The 22,050-nt window shown below is 51.0% G+C and overlaps 9 protein-coding genes across 9 annotated transcripts; 3 read left to right on the top strand and 6 right to left on the bottom strand.

The window, feature by feature from the left end:
• Positions 1-15: 15 nt before the first annotated feature.
• MGYG_03092 (Cut9-interacting protein scn1) lies at positions 16-1,236 on the bottom strand (the record flags this gene model as incomplete). The annotated part of the gene is made up of 1 exon (XM_003175519.1): positions 16-1,236. The coding sequence occupies one exon, from the start codon at positions 1,234-1,236 to the stop codon at positions 16-18; it is 1,221 nt and encodes a 406-aa protein (XP_003175567.1).
• Positions 1,237-1,852: 616 nt separating this feature from the next.
• On the bottom strand, positions 1,853-3,145 carry MGYG_03091 (hypothetical protein; the record flags this gene model as incomplete). Its single annotated transcript, XM_003175518.1, has 2 exons — positions 1,853-2,005; positions 2,042-3,145. 2 exons carry the CDS (start codon positions 3,143-3,145, stop codon positions 1,853-1,855), a joined length of 1,257 nt encoding a protein of 418 aa, XP_003175566.1.
• An 849-nt stretch (positions 3,146-3,994) lies between these two features.
• MGYG_03090 (abhydrolase domain-containing protein 4) lies at positions 3,995-5,659 on the bottom strand (the record flags this gene model as incomplete). Its single annotated transcript, XM_003175517.1, has 2 exons — positions 3,995-5,461; positions 5,528-5,659. The coding sequence occupies 2 exons, from the start codon at positions 5,657-5,659 to the stop codon at positions 3,995-3,997; spliced, it is 1,599 nt and encodes a 532-aa protein (XP_003175565.1).
• A 774-nt stretch (positions 5,660-6,433) lies between these two features.
• MGYG_03089 (hypothetical protein) lies at positions 6,434-7,834 on the top strand (the record flags this gene model as incomplete). Its single annotated transcript, XM_003175516.1, has 1 exon — positions 6,434-7,834. The coding sequence occupies one exon, from the start codon at positions 6,434-6,436 to the stop codon at positions 7,832-7,834; it is 1,401 nt and encodes a 466-aa protein (XP_003175564.1).
• Positions 7,835-8,107: 273 nt separating this feature from the next.
• On the bottom strand, positions 8,108-11,224 carry MGYG_03088 (DNA replication licensing factor mcm3; the record flags this gene model as incomplete). Its single annotated transcript, XM_003175515.1, has 8 exons — positions 8,108-8,141; positions 8,212-10,313; positions 10,375-10,638; positions 10,694-10,799; positions 10,856-10,902; positions 10,972-11,023; positions 11,071-11,092; positions 11,152-11,224. The coding sequence occupies 8 exons, from the start codon at positions 11,222-11,224 to the stop codon at positions 8,108-8,110; spliced, it is 2,700 nt and encodes an 899-aa protein (XP_003175563.1).
• Positions 11,225-11,725: 501 nt separating this feature from the next.
• On the bottom strand, positions 11,726-15,379 carry MGYG_03087 (hypothetical protein; the record flags this gene model as incomplete). Its single annotated transcript, XM_003175514.1, has 1 exon — positions 11,726-15,379. One exon carries the CDS (start codon positions 15,377-15,379, stop codon positions 11,726-11,728), a length of 3,654 nt encoding a protein of 1,217 aa, XP_003175562.1.
• Positions 15,380-15,894: 515 nt separating this feature from the next.
• On the top strand, positions 15,895-17,923 carry MGYG_03086 (hypothetical protein; the record flags this gene model as incomplete). Its single annotated transcript, XM_003175513.1, has 3 exons — positions 15,895-16,085; positions 16,148-17,302; positions 17,380-17,923. 3 exons carry the CDS (start codon positions 15,895-15,897, stop codon positions 17,921-17,923), a joined length of 1,890 nt encoding a protein of 629 aa, XP_003175561.1.
• A 133-nt stretch (positions 17,924-18,056) lies between these two features.
• MGYG_03085 (glyoxalase) lies at positions 18,057-18,536 on the bottom strand (the record flags this gene model as incomplete). The annotated part of the gene is made up of 1 exon (XM_003175512.1): positions 18,057-18,536. One exon carries the CDS (start codon positions 18,534-18,536, stop codon positions 18,057-18,059), a length of 480 nt encoding a protein of 159 aa, XP_003175560.1.
• Positions 18,537-20,150: 1,614 nt separating this feature from the next.
• MGYG_03084 (Cytochrome P450 61) lies at positions 20,151-21,974 on the top strand (the record flags this gene model as incomplete). The annotated part of the gene is made up of 4 exons (XM_003175511.1): positions 20,151-20,310; positions 20,396-20,546; positions 20,627-21,875; positions 21,936-21,974. 4 exons carry the CDS (start codon positions 20,151-20,153, stop codon positions 21,972-21,974), a joined length of 1,599 nt encoding a protein of 532 aa, XP_003175559.1.
• Between the last annotated feature and the right edge of the window lie 76 nt (positions 21,975-22,050).

Below are 22,050 nucleotides of genomic sequence, written 5' to 3'. Positions count from 1 at the left end.
GTTATTTATCGTCTCTCAGCCGAATATAAATCTTTTCCAGTTCTCAGCAAGTATCCGAGTACCCTTTTCTAACGACCAGCCGCGAACATCACACACCTGTCTAACAATCTGCTCCAGTAAATCATCCATCCGCTGGCCAGCACAATGAATATCACTTTCAACCAATATCCTGTCCTCCGGTAGCGCACTAATCACACTTGAAGACTTTACATTCGAGCCATCAGGGAAATTGATCACTGCCGAGAAAGAAAAGTATGCATCTAGAGGAACCTTCGGATGGAAGAATTGGGATAGCGGGTCTACCGGGCCCGAGTAAGAATGCATGCATATTCGGGGTGGGAAGGGCTTAGGCTTATCCTTCGATCTGCCCGATGGACTACCTTCATCTGACGTTGTTGGAGATATATCTTCACCCTCATGAGCTCGGGGTGCGCTTGAACTCCTCTTCCGTTGTCGATTGGATATGACCTTCTTTTCATGCCCGGCCCAAAGACCCTGTAGCACTTCGATGGTTGCTCCATGCGCTTGAACGCTATGCAGGGAGACAGGTCGTTGTAACTCGCCTGCTAACCGCAGCTGGGCTCTGAGTATGGCTCGCTGGTGCTCCATCTTGACACGGTACGGCGAGAGTGCTCTTCCGCCTCTTGTGCCAGGGGTAATAGATGGATCAGACGAAGCCGTGTTCTCCTCCACATCGCCTGTAGCTGAGCTCCATGCTTTTGGTATTCGGAATGACTTGTCCAGCCCAATCTCGCCGACAAGGGCATGCGGATGTCTCTGTAGTCTCTCTCTAGTCCTTGATATCAGCTCCAACAAGGAGAATGGGACCGGTAGTTCATTTAGGAGCTCCTCGTCCTCGATTGAAGGCGATAGCACGTTCTTGTAATGCTCAGTCTTTATTGATGCTAGATATTCGCTGTCCCTGGGCTGAGCATCGTTCGTATCATCGAATATCTGGTGAGAGAACCACGGATGCCATCCGAAGCAAGGGATGATGCGGTCGCTGCACGTCTCGCTATCCTGACCACGGTCCTTGCTAGAGTCTTTATACTGTAAGGCTACTTGGGAGACGAGCTCCTGGTCCTGCTCGCGGGTTGCCATGACCGTCAGAGCGGCCGCTTTCATGCCTTTGATATCGTCGATGGCCGACATCGTGTCGGTTGGATGGCAGTGAGCATCGTAGACGCCGACATCCCATGGAAACGGGTCTGATGTTATTGACTGCTCGGTTTGCATCGTTCTAGGGTATATGTCTATAATACGTTCTTCTATCTTGCTATGTTCGTCCTCAACTTGACTTGATGCTGATGTTGACGTTTTTAAGTTGGCTAAATATAATCTCTAAATAATAACCTCTCTATATACAGGATATAGATTTAAGGGGGCGATATATTGAAGAAACACAAGATTTAAATCGTTTATTAATTGGCTAAGGACTTACCGTGCCTACTATAACCAAGAGCTTAACCAGCTCCTTACCCAAGCTACATATAACCGAGTTATTTGGTGGCCTCTTGGTGTACAGCCCCCCGTTATATCTGGGTTATCTGTAGCCAAAGTTATAGCCAGCCTTAACCGCGACCTTCTATACCTATCTAAGGCAATCCCAGTAAGTGGGCGGGGACTACAAATATGGAACAGTCAGTTAAAGGGATGATTAAGATCATAGATGAGGCTACTGTTGGCATTTCTGGAAGCTTTCTAAGATGGAATGGGGGAAAACTCCAGTTCTGAAGCTTTCTGATGCGTTGTTGTCGAGCATAGAGGAAAAATACCAAAGAGGAGGAAGGACTGTATGAACAGCGGCCCTGAACATCACCAAACCCCCATTTCCCTTTGATAGCAAGTGCCGTCAAATAATTTCAAGGAAAGTCAAGGCAGACAAAGCCAATGCTTCGATTCCGGTCCGCAGAGTAGGCTCGATTGCTGGCGCATACACAGCACTGTGGGTTGGAGGCAAGTCCCACAATCTGCCTTCTCTGTTTGCCTTCTCCCATGTCTCTGGGTCTGTCGCGCCAATGTTCTAGTATACATATGGTATTGGGCGTCCGCCAGGCGGAAGTGAGAGTATCACGAAGTCATCCGCGACAATGTCTGGTGGCATTACCTGAATAACCTTGGAGGAGTCACTTCCATAATACGATTCTAGCACCTGGGTAAATTGTCTTGTTGCCACTTCATCATTATCAATTGCCGGGCTGCTGGTCGTAGTCACAATATGGGGCGCTTTTGGAGATCCAGAAACTGCGCACTCGTGTCGGATAATGCATTCGACTGCAGACTTTGCAGCTTTCTGAGTGCTTTCCGAAAAAGTGCGCACGTCGACCTGGAAATCTGCGTATTCCGGGATGGTGCTGGCATCAGTACCAGCATGAAACGTTCCGCAGCCTATCACGACAGGCTCCTTAGGATCAATCTCACGGCTGACAATAGTCTGCAGACGTGTGAGAATGCTTGCAGCCAGTATGATCGGGTCGATTCCCAGCTGAGGGGTGGCGCCATGTGCACCACGGCCATAAACACGGACGTTCAGGGAGTCCAAGTACCCCAGTACACGCCCGGGCTTCACAGCAATAGTTCCACTTTTGGTCGGAACACAGTGTTGTGCTAGACAGACGTCAGGCAGGGGTATTTTGCTGAACAGCCCGTCATCAATCATTGATTTGGCACCCAGTAGCCGCTCCTCGTTGGGCTGGAATAGAGTAATCACGGTGCCAGACCAGGACCTCTTAGCCTCGAGCAGCAGTGCTGCCACCCCAAGCAGGCAGGCCATATGCATATCGTGGGCGCAGGCGTGCATGGCGCTCTTTCTGATACCATCAGCATCGACTTGCTCGACTTTGCTCGCGTAGGGCAAGCCTGTGTTTTCCTTGAGTGGCAACGCATCGAGCTCAGCGCGCAGGAGGACATTTTGCCCCTGGCCGTTGCGGAGAATCCCAACTACCCCATGGCCTCCAATATTGCGTTTGACCTCGAAGCCAAGGGTTTCTAGCCGGTCTGCCACGACCGCTGCAGTCCGTTGCTCCTGGCATGGAAGTTCTGGGTTTTCGTGGAGGTCCTTGTATATTGCCGTATGCTTTTCGAGATCGGGGAAGAAGTCCTGGATGATCTTGCGATATCCGCTGGATGCAAATTTGGGCTGCATCGTTAAGGCTTGAGGCCTGATAGAAGAAAGCAGGGTAGATGATAGTCAACACGACTCTTCTGATGGGGAAATTGGGAGGTTTGAAGATTGTCCAGGTATTTTACAGGACAAGTCTGAGTTGCATCATCAAGAACTGAGTGAAGAGCAGTCGTCCAGCGCTGGGTGTATCACTCTCCACCATGCCATCCTGTAACGCGCCATTTCTATCTAATTGGGGTATTTATGGAGGAGGCCATCGCGACTCATGAGGGAGGAATAACCAAAGCCACTAAGGGTATCGCGATGCCATTTGAGAAGTCTTTGGCAGAGATAGGCTCAACGCGAGAGATGTTGTACGGAGTAGTGGATGTGCAAACGATATAGTTAACTAAGTGTAGACGAATAGCAGGCCTTGGCAATATCACTTTATAGCCACACCACCTAAGTAAGTCTCGTCTGATATCGAAACTGGCAACAAATCTATATATCCCAATCCGCTTGCTCCTTGGAAATAAGAACCGTGTGGTATCCAGATTAGTATACTCCTGGGCGAGAATGCTATGTATAGTTAATATGCATTCGAGTACAAGTAGGAAATTCATTTGGCATGTTCAAAACTAGTATGATATACGACAATAGACAGTTTATATCTATTCAAAAAGGCTACTATCCAATGCTGTCTACCACGGTCTATCTATTAACATGTGGTGACGGTCCGCAAATCAACCTCCAGGGACGGCGCAGGGCAAATATATCCAAATCAACAACCACACCCACAACATCAACAACAACAACAACCAAACAGTCAACTATAGGAAAGGAAAAGAAAGAAAAAGCCACTCGAACTCCTTTAGTCTATAACCATCATGCTCATCCTTCATTAGAGGTGGCCTTCATTTCATCCAGGATCACCTTGTTAAACTCCTCCCATCCGTCTAGGTAGATATGGTGGCCAGCCTTTTTGATAACGACAACCTTGGCCGATCCACGGTCTGCAAGCTTCTCTTCGGGCGTGGCGTCTTTGAGAATGCGCTCTCTCTCTTCATCGATCTTCTTCTTGGCTGCGTGGCCGCCTTCGACGTCCATCCAGTCGTGGTCACCGTACATTAGGACCACGGGGATACCGTTTTCCTTGCGTGGTACGGGCTGCTGCTCACCTGGGCTAGGTGTCGAAGAAGCAGTATCTGACGGCGTGGCTGATGGTGATGGCGATGGGGATGGCTGTGGGCTGGCGGAGGAGTCTGCAGAGGAGAGACTGGTCTGGGATGCAGACGAAGGGACGGGTTCTCGGATGAGCTGGCGGCCCACGCCGTGGATCCGATTGATCAGGGGTTTGCGGGCGTATGCCCCGGGAGCGAGGATGTAGGAGAGGGCATACTCGCCACTGCCGCGCATTCTGAAGATGGAGTATGCATAGTCATGCAGGGCCTTTGATTCCGGCTGCGGGAGATGTGAGAACCGTCGAGACGTCCAGCCGGAGACAAGGCGAGGGCCTAGGGGTCCAGACCAGCGAACGAACGTGAAAGGAGAGACGTTTGCATCCCAGAGATAGGTCAGCCACTTGGGCAGAGGTCGCAGGAGGGGAGGAGTCCTGGCTGCGAGTCCGTTGTTGGTGGTGGTGGCATCCTGGTCCTGGGTGAACTCGGCGGACAAGGTCGACTCTGATGGCTCGGTAAGGTCAGTCTCGACTGCGCGAGGATCCTTTGGTATGCCGACGGGTGAGGCGAGGATGAGCTTGTCGAGGCGTCCAGGATACTTAAGGGCGTAGGCAACGGCCATGTAGCCTCCCAGACTGTGTCCCATCAAGGTGAATCGTTCGATCTTCCGCTTGACACGCCATTCCTCTAGGGCGTCGATGAACCAATCTTCTGCCTCGGTGACGGCCTGGCCTCGTTCTTTGGCATGGATCTTGAAGGGAGGCCGGGTGCTGCGTCCCATGCCGAGCAGGTCGAGGGCGTAGAGCTGCCACCCTTTGGCACGGCTGAGGCTCTCAAAGTTCTTGTAGAAGAAACCCAGACCGGCTCCGTACCCATGTAGGACAACAAGATTGTTCTCGACCTTCTCGCCCACACGCTCGACGGAGAACTCGTTAAGGGCCCGATTGTCACCGCTGAGCTGCACCATGCTCGACCGCCATCTCCGGGGCCCGTACGGGTCGTCGACCGAATTGGCGGACACCTGGGCAGCCTGGGAGGTGTCTGCGGTCGTCAGACTGTCTGCCTGGCCATCGGGGACGGCAGGCTCGTTGCCGGTCTGCTTGTGTGTCGGCGGCTGCTGCAGGTACGGGATGAAGGAGAGGACACTATGTTCAGCGGTGGCCGCGGGCATACAAGTCCACTGTCCCACGTCAGCATTCTGCTTGTTCTACCGGCTTGATCAAAGAAGCAAAGAGTAAAGACGAACCCATTGGCTGAATCCTTCCTTGTATCCCAGCGGGAAGAAGCTCGACGGCTGCTTTGCCTGCGCTGGCGGTTCTGCTGCTGGCGAGGCCGTGGATGCCTGGCGAGCTTCGGCGGCGGAGACTGTTGAGGCCATCGCAGCGTCAGGCCAGCCGTCCGAGCGAGACGAAGAGGCGGCCGAGGAGTCGAAGGGAGCTTGCGAGCGAGCTGCACTCAGTGTCGAAGCTGTCACTCTTGCTGTTACTGCTGGCGATGTTGTTGTTGTTGTTGTTGTTGTTGTTGTTGCTGCTGCTGCTGCTGCTGGTGATGCTGGCGATGCTGGGTGAGGGAGCAGCGGGGGACGAGATGAGCGCGCGGCGGCGACGAGAGGAAGCGCTGAGAGTCTGCTGGAAGACAGCTTGACGGGCGCACGACGGAGCGACAGAGACGAGCCTGTCACTCTCTGGTCTCTCTGGTCTCTATATATTCAGCTTTCGTCGCCTTCGCCTTCGAGTCTTTGCTTCACGATGATCTTCGTCCCTTTGGTGGCTTCGTCGCCTTCGTCCGTGGAGGAGTTAAGCCGGAGTTTGGCCGTCGGACGGAGAAACGCAGCAGGTTCAGGGGATGGACGGCGAGCAGGCGAAGAGGGCAGACATAGCAGAAGAGAAGTAGAAGCAGGAGAGACTCTTTTGAAGCTGTAGAGCTGTAGAAGCAGAAGAGTAGATAGAAGCAGTAGAGATGTAGATGCAGATGCGGCATCACCCATGCTATAGCTACTTGACTAAGTCTTGGTCTCTCAACCTCAACATCGCCGGCTTCACATCCACCACCGACTAACACGATATTGAATTGATAGCAACGAAAGACGGCCACGGCGGCTACGAACGCACAGCTAGAGCTAAGAATGCGCGCAGACAAGTGCTAGAGAGACATGTCGCAGCTCGACCAGATCGTCAAAGGCGCGCCGCCGCCCGAGATCCAGGTGCACCAGCCCGACAGCCTGACCAAGACACCCTCGCCCGCCGTCCTCACGCCCTCGAGCTCGCCGGAGCAGGAGTCGAACGAGGCCGCTGCTCCGTCTGTAGCGACTGCTGCGCCTGATCCGCTGTCGGCGCTGCCCTCCTCGCCGCCGCAGATATACCTCAACCTGCTCATCGTCGAGTCTGCATTGCGCGCGCAGTACCTGGCGCTGCGGGCCCGGAGACGCCAGAACACCTTCTTCCTCCTGCTGCTCGCCCTCTGGATTGCCTACTTCACCTATGCCCTCTTCTTCCGGCCGCGGGAAGATGGCAGGGGGCTGGGCGGCTCCGTCTACTGGGTCGTCGAGACCGGCGAGAAGGTCGCCCTTACCGGCGGCGTCGTCACAGCTATCCTCATCTGGGGCACCGGGCAGTGGGAGCGAGGCATGCGGTGGCCGCGGCGCTGGCTGGGGATCACCAATCGTGGCATCCGGGGCATGAATGCAAAGGTCGTGGTCATTCAGGGGCCCTGGTGGAAGGAGTTGCTCTCATACCTGTCCTTCATCTTCCCTTACTCGGCCTTTTTCCCGTCAAACACAGCGTTCCACTACGTCGAGTACGAGAGGCCGGCCTCTGCTTCTGCGTCTGCTGCTGCTGCTGCGGCGGCGGCAGCAGGTGTATCTCACGGAGATAGGCCTGTCAGCCGTAGACGCCGGGGAAGCTCAGTAACAAGTCTACGCCAGCAGCCGGACGAAGAAAACCGCATAGGGGTCGAGGAAGATCTCGCTCCAGGGGGCGACTACATACGGCTTCTCTTGCTGCCGAAATCATTCTCTCCGGCCTTCCGCAAGAACTGGGACGAGTACCGGACCGACTACTGGGAAAAGGAGAACGAAAGACGGGCTCGTCTCCGCCATAAGATCAAGGAGTTCTCCCGCCAACAGGCCAGAGCAAACGCCGGCTGGCTCTGGTGGGCGAAATGGAGGTACTGGAAACAAAGCTACCCTCGTGCTATACCCGTCATCAGCAAGAGCGGCCGGGATATCGAGAAGTATACCCATCACAGGGCTTCTCATTCTCGTCACTTGAACAGCTCCGAAAAGGAGAAATACCGCCGCACCCCTCCTCACACTGACTCCCATTCACACTCACGAACTTCGTCTCGAAGCTCGACTCCCCATGCCATATCTGATGTCGAGGATAGGCTGCCTCTTGACCGTGAGCGGCGGTCGTCTGTCTCCCGTCGAGGCAGCAGCGGATCTCCCGGCTCGCCCAAGAGGAACAAGTCTGTCTCCCAGACGGCCTCGGGATCAAGCAGGTTTTCTACCCCCTTGACTCCCCTGTCAGTCAGTGGCACCGATGAGGTTTCGTGACAGTAGAAACGACGAAGAAATAAACAAGAAAAGAAAAGCCAGGGATGCATTTACGTTGGTAACAAGCGGGTGGTGATAACTGTCATGCATAGAGCGTTTGGAAAACATATAGCCCGTTTAGCATTAATCAAATTATATTCCCCATTACGATGGTTTGACTACCTATTCCCAAGCCTTATACTTGATATCTTGATACTTTTTGAGAAAGAAACATAGAGCAATTCGACGTCACACATTACAAGTCTATGGAAGAAAGGCCAACATCAGAGTACCTCACATCCGGTAAACGGTTTCATCACCAAGATACCTAGTAGCAATTGAGTCAGCTTATGTACTCGGAACCAATAATCAGAAAGAAAAAAAGAGTGAGAACTTACATGATTTCATTCCGGTCGTTCATCACGGCCAAAGCCTGGAGTGCCTCAGTCAGCTCAAACACGCCGCCACTCCCTGCGCTGGACGACTGTATTGAGGTGTTCACGGCCTCAACGACCTTCATCACATCCGCAGAATCTCCATGGAACAGATCGGACCGCATAAGTGGGCCGAGAGCTTGTCGGAAGGTGTGCAGACGAGGTTGTGGAAGCGGAGGTAGAGAGGCCGACGCTGCAACCGCTTTCGCCAGGATATCCTCTTGAGACTCTGTATTGTCTGTCTCCTGAGATTGAAGCAGCTGCGATGCTGGCTGAGACGATGCCACGGACATTTGCGATTGGGATTGTGTTTGTTGGCTTCGTGTCTGTCTTGATGAAGATGGCGGTGCCCGCCCACTAGGAGAAGCATTGTATCTGCCGTCCTGGTCATCATCATCATCGTCATCGTCTTCGTCATTTGCACCGTTTCCTCCAGGAGTAGACGTTGCCCTGGAGCCCCTGAGGCCCGGTCGGTTGCTGGATCGAGTTCCTGCAGCTGACTGGGTTGTCCTTCGGCGTGGTGTGTAATCTCCTTCCTCATCGTTGTCAGAGTCTTCTGAATCGGAGTCTGATTCGGGTATATTGGCAGTCTTTCGTCTCTTGCGTCTCTCATCCTCAACGACTTCCTTGAACAGGGCAAATCGGAGAATGGCCTCGGCAGCCTTTGCGTCCTTCTCGTCTACTCGGTTGGACAGACGTGCCTTTGCATGGGCCGTGGAGAGACGGATTAAGGTCTCGAGCGTACGAGCAGTCATGGGGGAGGTCTTTCTCTGGTTTCCAAGCAACTCATCGTTTCGGAGAGCAGAGTATGTGCTCACAATATGGTCGGCGGCGCCCTTGCTAAGAATTGGCTTAATTCGCGATTTGGCATATTGGATATATTTCTTGACAAAGGGAAGGCTTAGCACTTCCACCTTCTTGCCAGCCTTTCTGCCAGTCTGAGAGATACCAGCATGAAGCATCACGTTGAACTTCTCATACACCTCGGTCGTTCTATTCTTGTCCTGGCTCTCTTCAAGGCCGACCCCAAGACTGGAGCCGGTTTGTTCACGTACGGGAGCCCCTTCTTCCTGTCTTGGGTCACGGTACTGGTGCATTCGAAGAACATGCTCAGAAACAAGCCTATCTCTCTTGTCGTCAATATCGTCTGTCACTACAAAGAGAAGATCAAAACGGGACAAAAGTGAATCAGGGAGGGCAATATTCTTATGGGGATCCTTGTGAGTGTCGTATTGTCCAAAGATTGGATTTGCGGCTGCAATAACGCTGCACCGGGCATTCAAAGACGTATGAATACCGGCCTTTGCAATCGTGACAGTCTGCTGTTCCATAACTTCGTGGATTGCAACTCGATCGACATCACTCATCTTATCGAACTCGTCAATGCACACCACTCCTCGATCTCCCAAAACCATAGCACCGGCTTCTAGCCTACGCTCTCCAGTTTCCTTGTCGGTTGTCACGGCAGCAGTAAGACCAACACCAGATGAACCTCGACCGGTAGTGGCAATAGCCAATGGAGCAGTGTTGAGAACAAATCGTAGAAGTTGAGATTTGGCTGTGGATGGGTCACCAACCATTAGAATGTTAATGTCTCCACGAAGATGGGTTCCATTGTCAAGATTCTTCTCCATTCCTCCCAGTAGCATGAGCAATATAGCTCTCTTGATATAATCATGGCCATATATACTTGGCGCAAGGGATTGGGAAAGAAGGTCGAAAATATTCTTCTTCTTTGCCAATTTATTAATGTTTCTAACATCAGTATCCGTTATTGTGGGTTGGACAATTCCACCACCGGACTTGGACGCAAGATGGATAATATTATTCGCAATGACGACCGTGCGGAAAGTGGAACTGCTTGAGCTTGCATTTCGATTTCCAAGGGATCGGTAAACTCCTACGAGTTGTATCCTGTCTCCTGGCTTAGCCTTGTCAACAAGATCATCATCAAGGATAACATCAACGCCACGTGGGAGCTGTCCAGCAGGCGCCCTTTCTGGCATTTCTTGTATGGATATCATTTGGTGGTCTCGATATTTGCAGTATCCATACTCAGTTATAAGCTTTGTTCATTTGTTAGTAAACCGGAACCGTCTTAATAAATTCCTGAATGAGGCTGCTCACTGGATTTCCATGTTCATCCTGCTGTGGGTATACATTTAAACTAGTCGATCCACTAGCTGTCATGGTCTGATCCTGGTACGTCCTTGACAAAAAGGCTTTGTCCTTGGGGTTGTAATGGACACTTCGAATAACCTTTGGTCTGACGAGAGAACATTTTGTTACGATACCCTCAAGAGCGATCATCCGGTTTAAATGCGATGAGCTGAGCGTTCGAGGGTTGCAAGCATATTCACCAAATGCACCAACGTATGCACAGTAATATTCCTATCCATCAATTAGGTTCGTGTCTCCAGGGCGCATAGGTAGTTTCTCAACGTACGGTCTCATCGGAATCAGCTCTTCGTGGTTGACTGGCTATGGTTGTGACAATTTCTCGCAATGCCTGGTCAAATGCCAGTGTATACTCAAAGGGTGAAGTGAGTAGTCTATTCAAATGTCAGAAGCTGTCACTTCCAAGTTCAATGTTGACGGGGTGGTATACCCTTTAGCTAGCTCTGGGCTGTGGGCTCGGATATCGTCAATACTAATCTAGGAAACAGAACCATTAGCATTGTAAGTCCATTGCTTATTTCTAAAAAAGGGGAAGCAATTATATACCGTGAATCTGCGAAGTCCCCTATTTATCATCACAGCTATGTCGGCGCGGTAACTGCAGGACGTTAGCATCGGCAAATCTTGGTAACAAGAGATACAAACAACCTTCGAGCTCGTGGATCAACTAAAGGAGACTCATTAGATCTTATAAAATTTATTGAGGCTGATTATATCAGAACTGACCTGGGTCAAGAAACTCCGTTGCCGCTCGCTTGTTATCGCGGGCAGCTTCATCTTGAAGCAGCGGGGCGTCCATATTGGGCTTCAATTCTCAGGGGGCCAGTTTCTAAAATATCTAGGAGAAGAATGTAATTGCGTAAATTTGTAAAAAAGCTGGGATTATGGAATAATCCTTCGAACAACGGCGAGGACGGGCTAGTTATCCTGGACTGCGACTCTTGTTTGATGGCTTTTCTGCTTCCTGAAGTTGTGAAAGAAGAAAATCCTCACAAAACATAAAACGCGAGACTTACACGCGACACGCGACTTAAAGTGGTTTTTAGAAGAGGCGCGTTAACTGGGCCAATGAGAAGGTGAGGTGCATTTACTACCATACAACATTGATTTACGAATGTCATAGAAAGACGAGAGAAGAAAAAGATCTGATATATAGGTTACCATTAATTATTCGTCCAAGAAAGCTATAATTATAATACATAAGGGTAGATGTTGATACAGTAGGGGACTCGCTGGACGGTAATAAAATGACTGCTTCCACCATTGAAACTATATACAGATGTCGTGGAAGCGTCATTGACTACTTCTTTTCTGTTTCTTCGGACATAGAGCGATATTTATCGTTATCCAAATCCCACTGATCTTCAGCACTTAATATCCGTTCAGCCAAGGGGACAGCGTTTGATTGCTCTGGTCGTCCCATCCTCTGCCGGCGGGACATGTCTTCGGCTAATAGGGAATCCAGCAACGGTGAGGCTGGCTCGGTAGACTCGAAACTCTCTGGCTGCTCATGAACTTCAGGTGCCCATTCAGAGCCAGGGCAGTCTTCATCACCTCTTACGTCTTCTTCTTCAAAAGCAGATTCCGCCTCACTGGTGTTTATCCGTTCACTGCCTTCTCCCAAAACACCCCCGGTCCATACATCATCGTTGGAAATTTCGACTCTTGGAAGTCGCTCCACATCTGCCTGATCAGCCTTATAGCGGCGAAGAATATTTTGGAATTTCTCTTCCAGATATGGAATTGTCGCAACAGCGGTGTATGTTTTGGGTGCCCTGGAGAAAAGCTGGTTCATCTCTTTCCCTCCATCAACAATTGATCGGGATCGGAAATCAATCAGGGCAGAAGCAAGGTGAAGAATATTGAGATGGGTAGGCTGCATGTAATCCGGTTGAACCTTTGCCCACAGAGCACGGACTTTTCGCCCAATCATACGACCAGGCTTTCCCCGGCGAAAAGGTCCTTCCATGAGATCCATTTCCATATGTGCACCGTCCGGTCTAAGGGTGTATCCACGTTTTATATATCTCCAACCTGGATAGTTGGGCATAAATTTCTCCTCAAAAATGGTAAACGCCCGCATCTGAGAAGCAGGGTCACGGGAAAGACAGAGAATGTTAACATATAGAGACCAATTATGTGTGCTGAGTGCAAACCCAAGTTTTTCAATTTGTGTCACAAGATCCGCGATTTTCAAGTGGAGATTTTGTGATGATAGAGAACGCATGAATGTCGAAATGCAGTGAGAAAGATCAAAGCGGTGAGATGGAAGAACTTTTGGAGTGTTGTTATAAAACGAAACTTCAGCTGGACCTTTCTTGTTAGCCTTGAGTGCTGCAAGAGGGCCGGTTGGACGTGACAAGGCTGCTTGAACGTTGATTCCACGCGAACGCTGGAGAGTGTGGGTGAGGGCAGCCTCGAAACATTTCTTGACTTCAAAATGCCGATTCTTTGCGAGGAAGTTTACCATCAGAGAATGGAGGATCATGGGGGAATGTGGCAAGCGGTCCGGAAGGGTAGACCTTGATTCCTTTGAAAATTCCAAGAATAATTCCCCAACCTTTTCGTCCCTATTATTACGTCCATATGCTCTGATAAGTTGTTCATAGAATGCAGCAGGGAATGCCTCACGCAATGATCGACCCTGCGCACCAGGCTGAGGCTGTTTGGTACTAAAGTCTTGGGTATCGAGCTGAGCCATAGCGGACTTGAGAAGCTTTTCTGCATGTGGAAGAGCAAATTTTCCGCTAGATGCGCTCCCCATTGTTTCTCGAGCCCGCCGGATATCACGGTCGATCTGGGATTGAAGCATAGCCAAAGTCCCACTCAAGCCAGCTTTATTAAAACGTTCCATCATCTCAGTGTACAATACTTGGACCATATCACGGTTTGTTTCCTGTACATAGCCGTGGAGAAGAATGGCGTAATGGAAAAGCGTTAGATGAATCTCGTGGTTTCTGTGCAAAACTCGTAAGATTTTGCGTGCAGAGTTGGTTTTGCCAACGCGAACAAGGCTCGACATCATTGCAGCATATGTCATGCCATCAAATTGAATCCCTGCATCCTGCATCCGGTTCTGTATTCTTAAAACAGCAGAGATATCAATGGTGTATGCGTAATTCCACAGGAGAATGTTCCAGGTTCTGGTCATAGTATTGACAGGGAAAATTGATGTAGCCTCTTCAGCCACCCTCTCAGCTTCCCGGAACCTTCGATGCTTGCACAGTACTTCAACCATGGTATCGAACATGGAGCGCTGAAGACGGACTCCATTCCGTTTAGCCATGTCAAATAGATCCAAAACGGCCTTAGTATCACCACGTCCAGCTGACAGACCCATAAGGATGGTGAAGCTAACGGCGTCAGGCGTCATACCGCTCCGAAGCATTTGTTGGAATGTACGAAGTGCCCCTTCTAGATCCTTATTTTTCGAATACGCGGTAAGCAGAATGTTCCAGTACTGAACTTGTGGTTTAACACCAAGTTCGGAAACACGATTGAACCATTTTTGCGTTTCCTTCACGTCACCAGTTCTGGCGTGAACATACAAGAGAGGCGTTAGAATTTCCGTAGAATCTGCACGTCCGTGGTCCGTTGTGTAGTCATTGTAAAACTGGAGGGTTGTCGATGTTTCGCCAAGTCTTGCTGATACAGTTAACGCATGATGGTAAGCCAGCAGTGGTGGTTTGCCATAATGTACGCGATATTCGCCTAGGAGGTAGTCAACGCCTTCCAAGACCTCAATCTCACAAAGCATCTGCAACAGTCCCATAATCAATGATTTTGGGGGAGTAATTTCAGGGATGCGCCAGCGAAAGTTGCGATATAGCATTATTGAACGGCCATTTGCGGACCGGATCTTTGAGGACTGTAGAGCATTGATAGCCTTAATATAATCTTTATGGCCAAACAGATCAAGTTTAATGGAGGTTTCAAAAATCTTCATTAGCTCATTCATTGACATCGACATCATCACTTTATCGTGAGAGGTGGCAAGCTGAACCACGTAGCGGGCCATCTCCATTGTATCTTTCGTATTTCGTTGTTGGGCAACTTCCAAGAGGGCAAGTAACGGATCTGCCGACAGTTTTGATTGGCGGTCCATGGAATGCAGCTTATCAGGTAAAGGATGAGGCTGAAGTCTCCAAAGACAAAGAGCATTGTCCCAGTCCATGCGATTCACAAACTCCATAAATGCATATTGCCAACATTGCGTCTGGCCTCTTGCAGACGCTTCCCCACACAGCTCCAAGGCAAAATTCGTATATGCTCGGCTTTTGGTATTCAAAGCAATCTTGACTGTGCTTAAACAATCACGCTCACTGCGATTCCTTGGATGTATACTTTCAAAAAGTAGTTGACAACGCTGGAAATCTCGAGGATCCTGAGACGTCGAAAGATATGATAAAAGATCCGATTCGAACCCCTTAGGAGAACCACTCGATCTATAAAGCCACCAAGCAGCACCGTAATCTCGAGGACCTTTATCCGTAAGAAATTTTCGAAGGACTTCCGGACTCTCATCTGATCCAACATCATGTGAAAAAGAATTTCTAGTGTCTAATGCTTCTTCGGTAACGCAATTGCTGGCCGAGGAAGAGTATGTTCTGTATATATTTCGCCTTCTCCTGCCTCCATGGCCGAGATTTCTCTTGGTTTCGGAGGTATAGGTGCGGGCGAACAGCCGGGTTTTCGGGGGGTACAGGAACTCGAGTGGTGTTGGCGGGAGTGCCGAGTCCAAGGGGCCGTCATCGTTGTTATTATGCTGCGCCGGCGACCTCTTCCCTGACCTTGACTGGACGGCGTAGAAATATAGAAGGGATAGAGCGGAGTCGTCGGTGTTGCAGTGCCAGAATTTGGGGTGCAATATATGCCGTGACCGAAAGGTGCGCTTGGAACCGAGATAGACATGCTGGCTAGCATTCTCGATACACCGAACAGCACGCTCGAGCATTCCCTGGACTGCGAGCTAGCACACTTCTGAGAAGAATTGGCATTTCACAGCTCAAAGTGCATAATCGGGATGAGGTCAAGAGATATTGGTTAAGACGTGAGAAAAAAATTCCTCATGAAGTCGAAAAGGGTAAGCAGCACCACTCTCAAGATATATAATCCCTCCGGAACAAGAGGATTCACTGAAAACCCAATTTATTATCCCGACGAAGCTGAATTCCAGCTAACAAAATGAACAGTGGAAGAGAGACAGTGGGAAAAAAAGACACTTGAGCTCGTCGTCTCGAATATCAAATTGAAGCTTTGAACACGCCAGGAAAAGAAAAGTACGATGAGTAAGCATTTCGGGGAATAGTTCAAGCGTTACCGGGATATTTAGCCCACAAATGTTTACATAATCTAAGCAAATGGGAAGTTGCTGGCGGGGAGAAAGAAAAGACGAAGCAGAAGAAGGAGAGGACATTTGATAGACGGTTTAGTTGGACGCGGAGTCGCAGCGGGAGACCGAATAATACCATGGATATCACAGGATTTATTGTAACGCATAGGGCGGAAGCCCTGTCAATGGGCGACTACAACAAGTATCGAGCGATGTTGACACGACGATTGCATACCCTCAACAAACGACTTGGAAGAACCACGCCCAAGCACAAAAAGTTCTCCGGCAAAGCAGTTATCACGTCTAGTGACATAGCTAAAGATCATAGGTACGTGGTTGTGTAATCGACAATTTTTTGACGTAACTACTTGTACTGATTTATGGCAATAGTTATGTTCGGATACTACTTCTCTACGCGGAGCGAGCATGGGCAGAAGCCATGCACATGCGATCCGTTCATTCCCAGGACACCTCGAAGAAAGGGATGGTTGGATCGGCAAGGCGACATATAATCTCCCGGTTGACTAAGTCTACCGTCTACGCAAAGCAGCTGGCATCTGCACTTGAGAATCAGCAGGAAGCAGGCGCTTCTCGAACGGATTTCTTAGAAGCACATGCGTATCTGGCCACACTGGCAACGGCGTGTTGGATGGAGAGGCGGCAGTGGGAAAAGTGCCTGAAGCAGGCATCCCTGGCGCGGGTTTTATATGCTGCGCTGGAGAGGCAGGATAAGCAAGGCAACATTCAGGAAGTTATTTCGGGCACTGTTGATCCAAGCATACGCTACTCTGCGTATCAACTTAAGATACCCCGGTCAATCCCTCTAGGCACAATTGCAAAGAAGTATTTTCCGGCTGAGAGCCCATTGAGAGGGGAAGTAGAGGCCATTGACCCGCACTGTTTAAGTGAGGATACGGCGGAGGGAGGACTAGACGCTGCTACCGGCTCAGGAGAAGGGCAGGCATTCCCACAAACCATCACTTGGAGGTCAAGGACAGTGAAGATTGAAGATGCAGCGATATCACAGGCTTTGGCGTCTGCAGCTTCTGCAGAGGCTCAGCTGTCGGCCTGGATTGCAAAGCAAGGTGGTCAAAAGGCGTCTGCGAAAGAAACTGCAGCCAACTATGACAGTGTGATAATTGCGAGCCAGGATGCCGTTGATGCAACGAAGGCGGCGATTGACGAGTTGACCAGCGAAGGAATAGATCAGGGTGATGCCCGGATGCAGAGCCTACAGATTACGAAGACGGCCGTCAACTACCGGCTAGTGGGCTGGCGTGTCGGTAGGAACAGGGTGCTTTGTGGTGACGCTGACGGATTGAACTTTACTCCGCCAACGACCGCTCGCCGAAAGGGAAAAGAAGAAGTGGAAACTGCCAAACAGGAAAGCCTGGGTAGACGAATTGGGCGTCTTCGAGAACATGTAGTGCTGTACGACTCTATCCTGCAGAGCCTGGAATCCGTCAAGGAGCTTCCTGGCGTTGCGGCCGATGCGGCTTTTGTTCGAGAACTTGAAGCCAAGCACTCCTACTTCAAGTCATTACGGTAAGTCTTGACACTTTCGCTTTTGAAGAGGCCAATAAAGTAAGCTCAATTAACATATTTTCTGTGTGTGTGTATAGGTGTCTCGCCATTGGAAGGTCTCACGGCTTCCGGTCAGAGTCCAAAAACGCTCTTGCACTATTCATCCGCGCCGTTGAGCTTGTATCCAAGGCCCTCCCGTCGTGCAGCGAAGAGACGGATGACGCACCAGGCCACCCACTCGGCGTCGACGTCTCACGATCGCAGGCAGAAGAGCTGCATGTCCAACTTCAGCATCTCGTGTGGCAGTATCGCGGCATAGTGGAGATCGAGAAGCTGGCGGCCGAGTCTGACCAGCGAGACCCGGCAACGCTGCCTCCTGTCGTGCGGAGGATGCAAGAATATCACCTTGACGGGGTGAATCTCAGCAACCTTGTGGCCTATCCACCGAGACTAGAGCCCATCCCGGTCAAGCCTATCTTCCTCGATCTGGCGTGGAACTACATCCAGTATCCGATGGAGAAGAAGGGCGGCGCCGTCCTCTCTGACGCTGCGGGGGCCACCAGTGCGGCGACAGCTGAGCCGGCTCCATCTGCGGAGCCGAAGAAGGAGACCAAAAAGGGCTGGTTTGGATTTGGTCGTTGATCTGGCCCGCAACGCCTCGAATGCTATATCAACAGATGCTATAACCTCATCATTACGTAAACAATCAATATAGAGAGAGACAGAATATGAACAAGTAATGATGATGAATTAAAGCTGTGAAGAGCTATGGTGATTATGATGATGCCTCGTTGGTCCATCCTCTCTGGCTGAGCACCAGACGGTACCCATCCGGGTCCTCGACGGTCACGCCAAACTGCTCCCAGTACTCGTTGCGCGCAGTGACTCGCTTCCCGCCCGCCTCAACCAGCCTCTCTACAACCGCCGGATCAACAGAGCCGTCCACGTAGAGCACCAGCAGGTCTTCCTCTGTCGGCTTTGGGGCAGTCTCCCCGCGCGCATCATCGACTATCTCCAGATGCCACGCAGCTCCCGGCCAGCCCAGCATGACCAGGGCATGGCCGCCGAGGGTCTCGGGGCCGCACCGCCAGAGCACGCTGAGACCCAGCCCCTCGACGTAGAAGCGCTCCGTCCTGGCGATGTCGAGCGACGGACGAGCGATGCGCAGATGGCATGAGGCGGATGGTGCCTTGCCGGAGCCGGCTTGCCCGGCCAGCGGTGCAGGTGGCTGCCGGGCTGCGTCGTGATGGGCCATGGGGATCGGATGAATCAATCAGTGGAATCGAATACGGAACTTTTCTTCTTCGGGCGTTCTTTTGCTCCTCTCTCAACCCTGGCAGCGGCAGCGGCAGCAGCAGCAGAGGATCACCAGCTTGCTGCCTTGCTCTTCCTTGCTTGTACTCTGCGCTCTCCCTCTCTTACTATGCATCCCATGCTTTATATATATGTATATGTGCTCCTTCGTCCGCGTTTCCCCTCGCGGCCAAAGCCCGAGGCCCTTGCTCTGCTGACAAATACAGAGGCTGGAGCATCCTCGGAGTTAACCAGCTTTAACTTACGGAGCACGACGGAGCACTTTGCATAGTAAGTTCTTACTAGAGGCAAAGGACGAAGATGAAGGCGAAGAAGAAGCAAGAAGGACACGCGGAGCAGCAGGGAACCACTAGCTAGAAAGGCCAGCGAAGCCCGTCAGAAGCAGCCATGACTCAATCTATCAGGACTAGCAAGGGCGCTACCTAAGTAGGGACGCCGTTGGTCGCTCTCGGTCTTTCTTCTTCGTCTCGTTCGTCTGGCTTGTTCTACTCCGTGTTTCGTTTGGCAGGCATCTTTGACCCCTTAACCCTGGCAAATAGTGGGAATTAATCCGCCGTGAAAGCTTACCCTTAAAAAATATACGGAGTACGGAGTTCGAGCTCAGCTGCTGCTGCTGCTGCTGCTGCTGCTTCTTCCTGTTTGTGCGACTTTGGCCGAGTCACACTTTGCGGCGGCGGATAGAGAGGTCTCTTTGCTGGTCTCATGGCTTGCGCTCTGTCACTTTCTACTGCAGCCTGATTCCTCATCAGCAGCCCCCTTCTTGTCTCCCTCCCAGCGACTATTTCCCTCTTTTCTTCTTCATCTTCCTTTGCTTCATCTTTTTTTGTTTACTTCTTCTTGTTCTTCTTCGCAAGCCACTTTTCAGGGTACGCCTAGTCAGGTGACTTACTATACGAGATAATCACGTGATGGGTCTCCTCTTATCGCCACGCGCTGCCCCTCCTTATGAGCACAGCACATGCATAAAACCGTGCATAAACACGCCCTGCGTCTCTTGCTGAGTGCGTGGCCCGTGGCTCTTCCTCGGGATCACCAAGTTTCCGTCCTCCGCACTAAGCCTCTTCGGGACTCTGGCCAATCAACTCCCCGGTCCTTGCATCTTGCTGACTAATGCGACTATCTTAATTTCCTTTTTTTTCTTTTTTTCTTTTCTTTTTCCAAAATTAATTTAATGATTTTTCTTTTTTTTCTTTTTTTTGCTCCTTTTCTTCTTCTTCTTCTTCGTCTTAAGCAAACAGAATAAAACACAAAAAAAGAACCAAAAAAAAAAGAGACAAGAAGGAGAGAGTCCGCAGCTGCCAGACACGACATCAACAACAGCTTTGTCCTTCTTTTTCTTGTTTTACTCTTGTGTCTGCCGTTCATGGGCTGTGCTTTCAAATCAGGAGTTAACAAAGGGAGTTCTTAGTTAAGCTGGCAGCTCGTTGAGTCCCCCGGCTATCGGTATCGCAGCACGACACACAACATACGACAGGACGACATCTCAATCATCCAAACAGACAGGCCGATAGACAGATAGACGGATAGACGGATAGACACGACAGATAGACTCGCCATGGCCAGCGTCAACGGGAGCTTCGCCTCGCCCGCAGCAGATGCCTCTCTCCATGCGGCCGTCGCCTCCTCGTCGGGCCTCTTCATGGCCATCTACAACAATACCTCTGCCTGGGGCGCCGTGCTTGCGCTCTTCCTCTTCGCAGTCGCCTACGATCAATGTCAGTTTCTTCGTGCTCAGAGCCCTTTTTTTACTTCATCGTCTCTGTTTCAATATGCGGGTTGACTGATATTGCCGTGGGTTAGTTAAATACATATGGCTGAAGGGGTCAATTGTTGGTCCCCGGTTCAAGATCCCCTTCATGGGGCCTTTCCTCGAGTCGGTCAACCCCAAGTTCTCTGAATACAAGGCAAAATGGGCCAGTGGAGACCTCAGCTGCGTCTCTGTCTTCCACAAGTACGTTGACACTCCCTCTATACTTCTTGTTTGTTTCTATTATGAAAAAGTGCGATTGTTTGCTGATGGCGGGCGTGCAGGTTTGTCGTGATTGCCTCTACCCGTGACATGGCCCGCAAAGTGTTCAACTCGCCCATGTACGTCAAGCCGTGCGTCGTCGACTCGGCTCACAAGCTGCTCGGCAAGACTAACTGGGTCTTCCTCGACGGCAAAGACCATGTCGAGTACCGCAAGGGTCTCAATGGCCTCTTCACCAGACAGGCATTGAGCGTCTACATGCCGCTCCTTAACAGCGTCTACGACAGGTACTTCAGCATGTTCATCAAGGAGTCTGCTGACAACAACCACAAGCCCGTTCCATGGATGTCACAGTTCAGAGAGCTCATGTGTGCCCTCTCCTGCCAGACCTTTGTGGGTGACTACATGACCAGCGAAGCCGTGGTCAAGATCGCCAACGACTACTATCTCATCACCGCTGCGCTCGAGCTCGTCAACTTCCCCATCATCCTCCCCTTCACCAAGACCTGGTACGGAAAGAAGGCAGCTGACATGGTCCTGGCCGAGTTCAGCAAGTGTGCTGCCAAGAGCAAGGTCCGCATGGCTGCTGGCGACGAGGTATCCTGCATCATGGACGGCTGGGTCAAGGCCATGCTCGATTCTGCCGCCTACCGCGAGAAGATCGCCAAGGGTATCGCTGTTCCAGACGCCGAGAAGCCAAAGCACATCCTCCGTGATTTCACGGACTATGAGATTGCACAGACCATCTTCACCTTTCTCTTTGCCTCCCAGGACGCAACCAGCAGCGCCTGTACCTGGCTCTTCCAGATCATGGCCGATCGCCCAGACATCCTCGACAAGGTCCGAGAGGAGAACCTCAAGGTCCGGAACGGTGACCGCAATGTACCCATCTCCATGGAACTGCTCGACCAGCTCACCTACACCCGTGCCGTCGTCAAGGAGACCCTTCGATACCGCCCACCAGTCATTATGGTCCCATACGAAGTCAAGAAGGACTTCCCGGTCACCCCCACATACACTCTCCCCAAGGGATCCATGATTGTCCCATCCGTCTGGCCGGCTACCCACGACCCCGAGGCATACGAGGACCCGGAATCCTTCATTCCAGAGCGATGGATCACCGGTACCGCTGAGCAGAACGCAAAGAACTTCCTGGTCTTTGGAACAGGTCCTCATTACTGTCTAGGACAGACTTATGCAGTGCTTAACTTGATGGCCTTGATCGGAAAGGCCAGTATGCTCATCGACTGGGAGCACCACACCACTCCCCAGTCCGAAGACATCAAAGTCTTCGCTACCATCTTCCCACAGGTAGGACTCAGCTGATCTTTCTCACCCGCGATTCTAAGCAAAGATACTAAATTTTTATAGGATGACTGCCCACTCGTCGTACGACCCCGGCCAGAGTGATTAATGTTATGAATGATCCCTGGGGTTACCTTTTACTTTTAGAGGCCCCTCTCCTCCCTTTTTGCTTTCAATACCG

The sequence above is a fragment of the Nannizzia gypsea genome, genomic scaffold (genome assembly GCF_000150975.2).
Source record: "Nannizzia gypsea CBS 118893 supercont1.2 genomic scaffold, whole genome shotgun sequence".
In the NCBI taxonomy this organism is placed as follows: domain Eukaryota; kingdom Fungi; phylum Ascomycota; class Eurotiomycetes; order Onygenales; family Arthrodermataceae; genus Nannizzia; species Nannizzia gypsea.
The sequence above is the reverse complement of the archived record's forward strand: the minus strand, read 5'-3'. Positions and strand labels throughout refer to the sequence as shown.